This window comes from Sinocyclocheilus rhinocerous, unplaced genomic scaffold (genome assembly GCF_001515625.1).
Source record: "Sinocyclocheilus rhinocerous isolate Xijiao unplaced genomic scaffold, SAMN03320098_v1.1 scaffold611, whole genome shotgun sequence".
In the NCBI taxonomy this organism is placed as follows: Eukaryota; Metazoa; Chordata; class Actinopteri; order Cypriniformes; family Cyprinidae; genus Sinocyclocheilus; species Sinocyclocheilus rhinocerous.
This window is the reverse complement of record NW_015623515.1, coordinates 1,016,256-1,028,326: the sequence shown is the minus strand read 5'-3', so window position 1 is coordinate 1,028,326 and position 12,071 is coordinate 1,016,256. Positions and strand designations below refer to the sequence as shown.

At 38.6% G+C, this 12,071-nt stretch overlaps 2 protein-coding genes across 2 annotated transcripts in view; both read left to right on the top strand.

The window, feature by feature from the left end:
• LOC107711544 (myb/SANT-like DNA-binding domain-containing protein 1) overlaps positions 1-2,778 on the top strand; it is a 5,046-nt gene extending 2,268 nt beyond the window's left edge. The window contains exons 2-3 of the mRNA XM_016516568.1: positions 2,136-2,410; positions 2,490-2,778. Coding sequence (XP_016372054.1) covers positions 2,136-2,410; positions 2,490-2,778 — 564 coding nt within the window. The remainder of the gene's footprint in view (positions 1-2,135; positions 2,411-2,489) is intronic.
• Positions 2,779-5,414: 2,636 nt separating this feature from the next.
• Positions 5,415-12,071, top strand: part of LOC107710430 (regulator of G-protein signaling 12-like) — a 39,108-nt gene continuing 32,451 nt past the window's right edge. Inside the window, exons 1-2 of the mRNA XM_016515232.1 lie at positions 5,415-7,183; positions 8,371-8,472. Coding sequence (XP_016370718.1) covers positions 5,429-7,183; positions 8,371-8,472 — 1,857 coding nt within the window. The 5' untranslated portion in view covers positions 5,415-5,428. The remainder of the gene's footprint in view (positions 7,184-8,370; positions 8,473-12,071) is intronic.

Here is a 12,071-nt window from a genome sequence, read left to right as displayed (position 1 = left end):
GCCCAAGGTACCGGGGTCTAAACCAACTCAGAGAAAGGGAACGAGGCTAATAACGCGTAACCCTTACCATACAGGATTTCAGAAAGTGCGCAGAGTCTTAGCGTGCACACTTACCACTATGTGAATTTTAGAAAGTGCGCAAAGTGCTCAGCGTGCACATTTACCACCATGTGGATTTCAGAAAGTGCACAAAGCTTAGCGTGTGCACTTACCATAGCATGGAGTTAAGAGCTTCCCAAGCATCTGCTCAGAGATGCCCGGAAAACCGATGGATGCGTGAGGAAAACGGCCTCTTCCATTCCTTCTCGATCTCTGTATGGAGATCAGGAAGAAAAGGAAGGCTCACCTGAGCTGGAGGGCTATGGTCAGAAAGATAACACTCATCGAGACAACCTCGCAACGTCACTTTCTTGGCCCGCTTCCACAGCAAGTCAAGCCTCGCCGTGGCGTGATCCATAACCTCCAATAGCTCATCATACGCAGGGCAGGAGGATTGGGAGGGCTCAGCCTCAGACTCTTCGCCCTCCTCAGACATCTCCTGCTCTTCCTGGGCCGAACCCAGCAGAGCACTGGCCCCTGGATCAGACGATGTTAGGGAAATAACATCATCCTAGTGCTCGCCATAATGAAGGAAGAAAGATCGCTCTTACCACGGAATGCACGCTTCAAACAAAACAATCAGTGAAGACGAAGAAGAGAACGACGTGTTCTACTGGCGCTTATTTATACTATAGTCGCACTGGTAGTGACGTCATGGGCTGTCGACGGCCAACATGTTGTTGGTGTTTTTTGAATGTATGCTTCAGACACGGGTCACGACGAGGCATTCCCCATAGCGACCCCTAGAGGACGCAGTTCGAAGTTCCCTTGAAAGGGAACCTGATGAACTGAATGAAAGCTTTAAAACATTCATCATGACTTGACATTAAAACTTTCTTCTCTTGTATCAGAGTCCATCTCAAAGTCACTTTTCCCATTTTGCATGGTAACAGTGATATCACACATATGATGAGACAGTCTTTCTTGGCTGGTGACATTCTAAAATGAAAAAAAAAAAAAAAAAAGATTATTTCCAGGCTAAAAATATCAGTGCAAATTAACCCCAATATACTTACACCTTTTAAAGAATTCACCCATTCACAGAATTCACCCATTCCACAGAATTCACACAATACTGTCTGATAGCTTATTGTGTCCTTTAGTTATCATGCTAATAGCACCGATACCTCCCACATTCCAGAACATTATCACCTGTCCCTCATGCAGCAAGCAGATATTAGGGCAAACAAGCAACGTCTAGAAAAAACAACAGGACATTTTATAAATGATAAGATACAAATAGTTTAAAATATTGCTTCAAAAATACTTTAAAATTTTCAAAGAAATAATTTATTCTTCAACTTGAACTTATTTAATTATCATAAAATCTTGATTGAATCTCAAAATGGTAACAAAAAATAAATTTAAAACTTGTGAATGATCAAAAACAGTATGTTTCTAGTATTATTTTTTCACATGGAACAAGTGAGAAGCACAATTCATCCATGTAATGTGTAAGGTGCACAGGCAAATTTTGCTACCCATTTAACCCAGTGTTGTAAAATTACAACACTGACATAAGCTCAAAATTTAAAATGATTAATGCATTCAACAATACCTTAATATCTACACGATCTAGACATTACTAATCACAGAAAAAATATTTTAGGCATTTTACTCACTTGAATGTAATAATTCCTTCCTTTTCTGGGCACTCAAAGCGCTTTACATAGAAAGGGGGAATCTCCTCAACCACCACCAGATAAATGTAGATTTATCCAGTCCAGTAAAACAAGAAGATGTGTTTCATGGGAAGTTTGCAGGTTGTGTGAGTTTATGGCCAGGTAAACAGGCCTATTTTTTAAATCTAGCATCCAATAGCATTGCAAGGCTAACCAATAGGATCTATTAGTTGTGTAAATGTGGTCTTAGAGTGAGAGAGAAAAAAAAACATGAGCAGCTTTATTTTAGTCAAGCTAAAACTGATATTGTAATATTACAACAGTGGGACTTACAGGGTTTAAGCTAATTTTTACACTACAACAATATGAGACAATATGAAGTAGGACTTTAACAGTATCTTTTTAAACAGGAAGCTGAAGTACACAGCAAATGGAAGCAATGCTACACCTGACTGGCCGTACTACAAATCTATTGAGAGGATCTTGTCAAAGATACCAGACCATGCCCATATGAGCCCACCGAACCTCTCGACATCTGGCCCCTCCACTTCTCAGCTCGAGACTTCTGTGCCCCAGTCAGCTCCACCAAGTGGGTTTCTACCCGAGTACACTGGTTCCTCAGAGGAGAGAGAAATCAACGATGAGGAGGAAGGCCTAACAGAGAACTCAGAGAGTTCTTTTGAGACCAGGTAACATGTTCGATCTGATCACAGATCCGTTTCAGATTCATAATTGTGCAATTATAAATGCATGGCTGTCCATCTGCAGGTCACAGCCACATAAGAGGCGGAGGCTTTCACACATGTCACTGCGCCGAAAGAAGCTGCGTGTCCTGGACGCAATGCTGCAGGAGCAACGCAGGATAAGCCGCGCTGTTGAGGAGGCATGTCATGAAGTTCGCCGCGTTATGCATCAGCAGAACTTCCTGCAGGTGCAGAGCCTCCAGCTTCAGGAACGAATGATGAACCTCCTGGAGAAGATGATTCCTGCTCCGTCTGCCCCTTCTTGGCCTAACCCACCGGCCTCAAAGGGTTTAGGAACAACTACAACTGAGTGACAGTGACCTCGGGATATGGACCTTTTTTGTCTTTGCTAAGGAAGTGTTGCTATATGCTAAGTATAAAAGCTATAACCAACTAGTTAGCTGTACATTTTAGACCTGTTTAGGCTCTGTTCAGTCTTCTACTATAAATATGTTATTCAAAAATGTTGACAGATGTATCCTAAGCAAGAAACTTCTGAAGAAATCACTATTTATCCACATCTGATTCAAATCTGAATCAAAATGTAGTTCTCAAAAGTGAAATGGTGATTGTTATGTGACACAAAAATGTGTTGTTTATGAAATCTGATTCATTTGATTTCTAATCGCTGTGTTAGTTGCTAATTCCTGGCTAATTATTTAGACAATGTAATGTCAATCATGGTTGACTGGCATCTAAAAGATTTCAGATTTCTTTTAAGGCATTCTTTAAAAGGATACCGTGTTCAAGAAAACTCCAGAAGGTCAGAAGTTCAGGTCAGACAGATAACACCAAATGGTTGGTGATAATGTAAACTGAATTAGGCTGACAAGGATTCGAAATGGAAGAGGACAATCTTAGTTTAGTTAGTAGCATTACAGTTCAGCGTTACAGTGTTATAGCATAGCACAATTTAGCAAAATGTAACATGTTACTAAATGTTACAAAATGCAATTGTTTTAGTAGCAGTTTATATGCTGACACTCATATTTAGCTTAGATCTTAAAATATACAAAAATAGAAAAAAAAATGCTATTCGCATTAAAATGAGTATAATACACCCATTTATGAATTTCTGAATTAAACGTCATTTTGATATTTTTGTGAGGTGTCAAAAATGTCTAGGTGGTCCAACTGTCCATAGATTGTAAAAGAGAAAAAAAGTGTCATTAAAAAGTTACAATTCTTGAGGGGGGAAAAACAAATAAATAAATATAAAAAAAAATATTTATTTATTTATTGGAATCAGTTGTCTGTCAAATTAAAATCAGTGACTGAACTCAAAATAGTACGGCATACTACCTACTAGCCTATTTCTGCAATATTTTTTACATAAAGAAAGAGTACATTTTTAAGAACTTGGCATGTGTTTTTAAAACTAGATTTTTTTCTAATCTCCTTTTTATTATCTCAACCTATCCTTATTTGTCAGTTAACCTTAAAGACTCTCAAAAGTTGCCAGATAGATTGAACCTGACTTGCACCCAAACATTATAATGGCTAATGCACCACCACATGCTCTTTAATTCTTCTTAATGTGCAGGCAAGATAGTTAATCCTTTCTGCTGTGCCTTACATTGTGCACATGGTAATTAATAGCAACAAACGTTGTACAAATATGAATTTCATCACCTCTCTTCTTTGTCTGTGATGAAATGGCCCGTCAGGGCTTCATGAAAGGTATTAGTTGATAAGAAGAAAGACGTTAGTGCTCAGTGACCTGGGTGTGGCGTCATGAATACAAACCAACATTTTAAAAAATGCACTGCAACTGTAAACTTGTATTTTACATAAAGTTAAGTGGTTTTCATTACCCATTTTACTCTTAGTAATTTAATAATTTAATAAATTTCATAATTTAAAAGTTTAGTGCAGAAGTATCGAATCGGTATCGATATCGACGATACTGCCTTGAAAAGTATCGGTATCGTATCGAAAACAAAATAAGGGGTATCGCCCATCCCTAGTAGTAAATGCTGTTCCATCCGCCAATGAGAGCGCCGTATATATATTTGAATATTGAACATGATTGACACCTCTGTCAACCAATGAGAAAGCTGATATCAGTTTGCAAACGTCGGTGCCATAGCGACAAGAGAATGACGCTTTGTATTCCCAACAATAGTGAATGGCAGTGGTTTAAGTCCGTTGCGCGAAGGGAGTTCCGAAATAAACGAAGAAAAACTTTGGAATTAAAAAGAGTGCTGGTAAGCGCCGATGTATACATTTGTTGTTAATAACTACGTGAACTTTAAGTGAAAGAAGTGCGTTTGGAACGCAAGTTTGTTTACGTATAATGAAAAGTGGCATGTGACACGAGAGCTCTCAAAGCAAATGGATAGTTTTGTATCTGTCTTTTCCTTTTTCAAAAAGACCATTCACGTTTATCATTTTGTCTTTTTTTTTTTTTGAAGAAATGCGATTAAAAACTGTTTAATTTATCCTTATTTCACAATTTGAGTAACCTTTTTGAAGTTTTGCCACTTAGTTCTGCGTTGTGAATTTTTAAAAATATAAAATTAAATTCGTAGAGATGTTTATAAAATATCATGTTTAATTTAATATTGTTTATATAATAAAATATATTATATATTTACAATATTTGTAAGTGAGTGGTCAAGGTTTATATCGCTGTATTCATCTTACATATTATAATTGAGCTGCTTTTCTGTTTATCTCTGTGAAGCTGCTTCGACACGATGCCTATTGTATTAAACGCTATAGAAATAAAGTTCACTTGACTTGACATATATTTGCCTTCTTAATAACTATTTAAACAAATGAAAAAGTGTCATATTCTAACCTTAGTCATTTTACTCCCCTCAGGTCTGATCTGTAGCAGTGCAGCAAGATGATTGTTCATGGTTGGAACTGTATCTGAACGAAACTACTATACCAGTACAAAGTACTACTATTGTGAGTTCCAGCACCAAAATGCGAGTTCTGAAGCCAGCTGAGTCGACTATGAGGCATTCGGATCGTCCCCCCAGCCCGGCGGTGCGCAGGGTGGAGATGGAGCGTGGCAGAGCTGGCTACGGGTTCACCATTGCCGGCCAAGCACCTTGTGTCCTGCGGGGAATAATAAAAGGGAGTCCAGCGTACAGTGTCGGACTGAGGCCTGGGGACCGCATCTTGCGTGTGAACGATACAGACGTGTCCGAGGCGCCGCATGAAGTTGTGGTGAAGCTGATTGGTATGTCATCACAATCACTGTGTTTGCTGGTCACATCAGGTGACAGGCCACCCATGGCCTCCTGCTCCAGTGACGAGGAACTGGGTTGTCAGAGTAAGAGTAAACTGCCGTGGCTCAATCCTGGAAAAAAGGATCCTTTCCCCAACAGTATGGACATGAGGGAGCCGATGCTTCAGTCGGTTGGAAGTTTTGATACTGTCTTTGAGATCTCTGATCAGGGCACCATGAGCACCCATCAAGAGAAGCAGAAAAAACAAAGACCTTTGTCTGAACCAGATATGTCTTATTGGTTGCAGCAGCGTAGGTCAAATAGTCTTTCACAGGATGACACGTCTCGAGTCGTAAGTGAGGATTCTGTGTTTTCAGACCTTCAGAGTCAGAATGACTTTGTATCTGACTCCAGCATCCTGAACTTTGCGATGATTGTGGGATACATCAACTCCATGGAACTGGAGCTAGTAACGTCACAATCTGAGGAGGAGGCATTGCAAGCCATTCGTGAATGCATTAGTCAGATTGGCATTGAGCAGAAGACCCATTCGCTGGTCATAATGAGGGTCAAATGCAACTGCGTTCAGCTTTGCGATGACCGAGATGTCGTTCTAGCATCTTACCCAGCGGAGAACCTGGCGCTTTGTGTCATTTGCTCGGAGGACAGCAGGTTCTTTGGCCTTGTCTCGGTTGATACGACCAAAAATATTCATGCTGGGATGCAGACAAGCACCCTGAAGACATTATGTCATGTGTTTTTCATAGATCCGGAGTTTTATGAACACAAGGAGCACCAAAGCATCATAGGGCACTTTGGGATTCCCTGCACTCCAGATCCAGACACTCAAGGCTGTTTGGAGTTTCCTCAAACTCCACACTCGATTTCTCACATTGTGTCCGTCCTCTATTCTGACATGGGGGACTATATTGAAAAACTGAGACTGAAACTTGACAGCGAGAATCCTGAAGAAGAACCACAAAACGCGCGTAACAATGGCAGTGGCAGTGACAGCGGGATCGGAAATGCTTCGCCGGAGGATAGAGACAGTCTCAGTGGCCAGTGGAGCTTCACGCCTCCAAACATTTCCAACCCACCACCATATTATTCACAGCACAGAAACAAACCCGAGTGCAGGTGCCTTCTGTCCGAACCGCTAGCAGGAGCTGCTCAACCTGTGACTCAATCAGGTGTCTCAGCCAAGGCAGACAGTTCAGCTTTTACTCCTCTTTCTCTTAGTATGCAATCTAACTTGCCACCTAAACCGAGAACCAGTCAACACAGACCTTCCATTGGCTTAAAGGCTCGCTGGCAGAAGTCTCGTCCCAACAGCATTGAATGCTTGGTTGAAAGGGACACCGATGGGCCCACAAGTAAAAGTAGCATCCTTCCTCCCGCTATGAAACAAATCCCGCCTATCCGATACAAACCACTAGAAGATCTCAAACATCCTCAGAGAATGATCTTCACTCCACAGCTTGAGCTGACCTCCAGGTTCTTCAGTAGTGCAGCCAAGCATAAGGATGGGGAAAATAAGGTCAGAATAAAACAAATCTCTGATGACTTGGTATCTGAATCTGTTCTTATACTACACTATAAAACCTTGGTCTACATTCAACTATGCAGTTGCTAAGGTGTTTTGGGTGGTTAGCAAAATAATGTAATTAGCCTTATGTATGAGTAATAATAATAGTGATGCTTAAAACAAAATAATTTACACTATAATATTACTATGGGCTATTTTACAGCTTGTCCACTATTGTTTTATGAATCAAATGAGACAATCTTTGCTTTGTCTTTGCTGTCTGCCCTGTGGTCAGTCTTATGGCAGGTTTTTTGCCAGTTTGCCACCATGCTAAGTTAAAGGGCTTAATACAATGAGCCAAGGAACAGATGGTGCTGCAAGTAACAGGCACAGCAGATGGAGCTATTGGGTTGATTAGTGCAGTTCAATATGATTACGCTGGATGGATCAGCTTTAGCTCTATTAACAATGTCGAGAGTCACCTAGCAACAATTTGTCAGCCATGTAAGGGAACAGAAGAATATTATTATTTCCTTCTTTTCACTGATGATTTATTGCTAGGCATCTGTCTCCCTCTGACATGTCTTGCCCTTCGGATTTAATTTTGAAGCCTAAATCAATTATGTATTGGAAAGTATTTTTTAGATGCCAACCGTATCTAAAATTAATAAATAAAATTAAATAAATAAAATCAAAGATTTTATTTAATAATGTAGATAATAACACTTTAACCAATTGTAATGTCATTGGTGTTGCAGTTTATATATCAACGATTATGTGTGAAATTAATTTTGTGAAAGTACATAAACAAATAAAAGAATAAAAAAAAGCCATTTTGCATTTTCAATGCAGTTACCCTGATTTCCTGTTTACAATCAATAAGATAATGTATCGAAAATATTAATAATTAATTAATATTATGGTCAATGGTAACTTTTTTTGTTTTATGTTCCTTTGAAATTGAAATACAAATTAATTTTAAATTAGGAGTAACACTACTGAAAAAAGAGCATGGTAGCCAATTGTAAATTATATAGTAATTATTTTTTAATTCTACAATTATATAGTGTGACCTGGAATGAAATTAGTTTTTTTTTATATATATAGAAATGCCACTGTATTGTAAGACACACCTTTGCTATGCCAGTCACTCTTATGAAACTGTAACTGTAAACTCTGGTTAATGTTTGTCTCCTCAGGGGTCTTTATTTTGGGCACTCACAAGGGGACGTTCCTCTGTACGAAGACCATCAGGTCCCGCTAAACGACTCAGTCTGGCTCATTCACTTAATGACCTTGAGGTAAGATATAGCAGTTTCTGTTTTACCTTCAACATCATACTATTGCACACCCACATCATACTATTAAATCATAGTTTCTGTAACTTTTGTATTTACTGCAGTGCTCATGCCTCATATGACGGATGAAAACAGAGATACAACCTGGTGTGTTTAATTGTTTAGGAGGGTCAGTCAGACTGTATTATGCTCTAATCCAATTCAAACTCCTGCTTCTTTCACTTGAGAAACTCAGTTCTTTTCTCGCTCTAAATACACAGAGTGGCCTTTGTGGTGTTGCATTATTCTCAAGCACAATCATGTTTTTCTATTTTCAATAGACAAGGATAACCATGAAACTATTAGAAACACGTGGTACTCTGCATGATAATGATGGTACCATTAGTATCCTCTCCCAAATGTAAAGAAGCCTTTATGTGGCTGGACAGTCTGAAAACACATTACTTTGAGCTTCAACCTTCACCACACTTCTTTTTTCAGCAGTTTTGCTGTGTTCATTCAAAAGAATAGTTCAGCCGCAAATAAAAATGATTTACTCCCCCTCGTGTCTTTTCAAACCATATGTTGCTACTTTTTGAGAAACACACAAAAAAGAATTTGCACTGCTCCTTTTTATATTTGTCGCTCCAAAAAGGTTGAAAACCCATTAAAGTAGATTTCTGAAGTCATGTGGTAGCTATGTGTGACAAACAAACTTAACTTTAATTAGCTTTAAGTTTCTATTCACTGAAAATCTTCCCCTCGGTTACTATATTGACATGATGCGTGAAAAGGCAGCATATTAAAGTTAAAAGCTTACGGTGGAAAGCAACGACTTATTCCTAACAAAATTTCAGTCTATTTGTTGCATAAGGCCTTAGAGGACTAGGAAGGAATATAGTGGAGAGGAATACACTAAAAGTTTGAGCTCAGTAAGATAAATGTTTAATGTTTTTGAAAGAAGTTTCGTATGCCTTATTACAATTTAAAATACTTTTCTATTTTAATATATTTTAAAATGTAATTTGTTCCTGTAATGGCAAAGCTGAATTTTCAGCATCAGTATTTTAGTCTTCAGTGTCACATGATCCTTCAGAAATCATTCTAATGTTCTGATTTGGCAATCAAGTAACAATGTTGAAACATTTCTGCTTAATATATTTTGTGGAAAACTTGGAAACCAGTTTTTCAGCAGCTATTTGAAATCAATTTCTTTTGTAACATTATAGTAACATTATAATGTCTTTACTGTCACTTTTAATCAACTGAATGCATCCCTTGCTGAATAAAAGCATTAATTTCTTACATACCCCAAATCTTTGTGTATATTCCTCAAGTCAATTGGACTGAATCTGTGGTACTTTTTTTTTTTTTTTGGGAAAAAAGGCAACATACCAGTGAGCAAATGATGGCCATTTTTGTTGTTGGAGGAACTATTACTTCAAATCTTGGTTTTGTTGCATTCTTCAAACAAAACTGTTGCTAGGTTGAGTACTTTGTACTCAGCAGGCTAAGACTGATGCGTACATTTCATACCTTTTAAATATTATTTTGTGCACACTAATGGAGTCATGTGGATTTTAACCAGCAAATTTCTTGAGGTTTAAAGCTGGAAAAGGTTTGTCACCTCTCCAAGTGTGGAATCTGAGAGGAGTAGGATTTCCCTTTAGCTTTTCCTGGAACTTGAGGCAGCCTTTTTCACGGACCTAATGCCCCTCTGGTGGTCAGGCAGACTGGAAAGTGTGGTTATGAGAACATCAGTCATGCTGGTGCTCACCAGGAGAACAAGAGCGAGAGGGAGGGGATGTGAAATGGAGAGGCTTGTTTGGTTTAAAAATGCCTGGTCTAAGCATGTTTTTTGTTGCCAGATAACATCTAAATGAAAGGCTATTCAGCTCATTTCAGTAATTTCAGTAATGAACTCAGCAGTTTTTTGCTAAACTAATGGAGCTGCAACAAACTCAACCTCAGTTTTGTAATATTAGAAAATGTATTTATATTTTGTAACCTGGCTTTTACATAGTAGAAATATCATGTATATAACTCTGACAGTGACCATATGATGGTTTTTCTCTTGTTGAATATAATCTTAGTCACTGGTAGATTGTAAATTTGCTTCAGCAATCTCTTCTGTACACTAATAGAATACAGATTCATTGCCTGACGCAATTCTCAGATCCGTATATGTCCTGATATCAGCAAAGAAGGAAGTACACCACAGTACACTTTAGAACACCATGGACGTTTTCTACTGAGCAGTAACAGTTTTATGGACTAAATGCGAAGCATCCTTAATGACGGCTGAGAGTTTGGGCAACGTCCACCCCTCAGACAGCACCTCTCTTAGCACCAAGACCAAGCCAGGCGTCTTGATTAAGCTGTAGAGTGTTTTGGCAGCACTTGTCTTGATGCTGCTTCCAGCACACAACCGCATAGAAGATTGCTGCTTCCACTACTGATTGATAAAGTGTGTTGTAGAGTCCTGCACACAAAGAGTTTGTGTTTGTGGCCCAGTATGTGGAGCTCTACTAGTATTCAGCAGCAGAGGAGGCCTGTATGCTGTTGAGGATACTGGACAAGGAAATAGTCCCAGTTTGAACTTTATCATGCTAATGAACATACCTGTATGCTGTTGCCGTTGATAGTTTTATAGCACACGGAAGATTTATTTCCCAAGCAATTGGGATTTACAGCTGATTTATAACAGCTGTTGGTTTGTATCATGTCAATGATGAAGAAATTTAATGTTGTGGAAAATCCATCCAGTATTGTTTTTTTTTTTGTTCCAAAAACTGTTAACAGATAAATAACTTGTAGCTCATAGTGCGAGTGTCAGATATGAAAACTGTAGTTCCATTGTTACAAAACAGAACCCTCCGTCATAAAGTGGGACATGATCACCTTTTCCAGAGTCGTTATAATGTGAGACCTTCAAGGACTGAAGGTTTGGTTACCCTGCTGGTATGATGCAACTACACCCCCAGAAAAGGATTTTTTATTTTACTGGATTAAAATGAGCCAATGCAACACAATTTAACTTAATTTTATTGTTTTCACTGTATAATGAAAGTTTTCCTATTCCAATTGTGTTAAAATTTTTCGTTGCATTTAACAGGGAACTTGATTTCTAGTTTCTAGCATGCTTTGCATGTGATTGGATTGGGAGAGTAAATATTGACATTAAGTGTTATTTTATGTGTTTTTGAGAAAGACAAGAAAAGGGAAGGCTGGTTCGTGTTCTATTATGTGAGGATGGTGCTCTTCGGTCACTTTTGACTGAAAAATTTTCTGTTTTGAATTTTTAAAAATCACAGCTTCATCAGAATGGTAGGAAACTTGGTGACTTTTATGGCATTTGGAATGTGAACACACACAAAAATCGAGGGTATGATTCGAGCAGGCTAAGTGGTCGTAAAAAAAAATGTCACACTTGTGGTCTTCGGTCAAAAATGACCGACCATAGGAAATGAATGGGAAATCGACAAAAACACAAAAATTCAGAGAATTTTTATGTGTACAATCTACAAATCTGCCACAATGCAGAAAAAAAGTACACAGCAATGACGGAGAGAAACTCTAAAACATCAAGAGTGCAAAACCAACACATCCACTCACACACACAC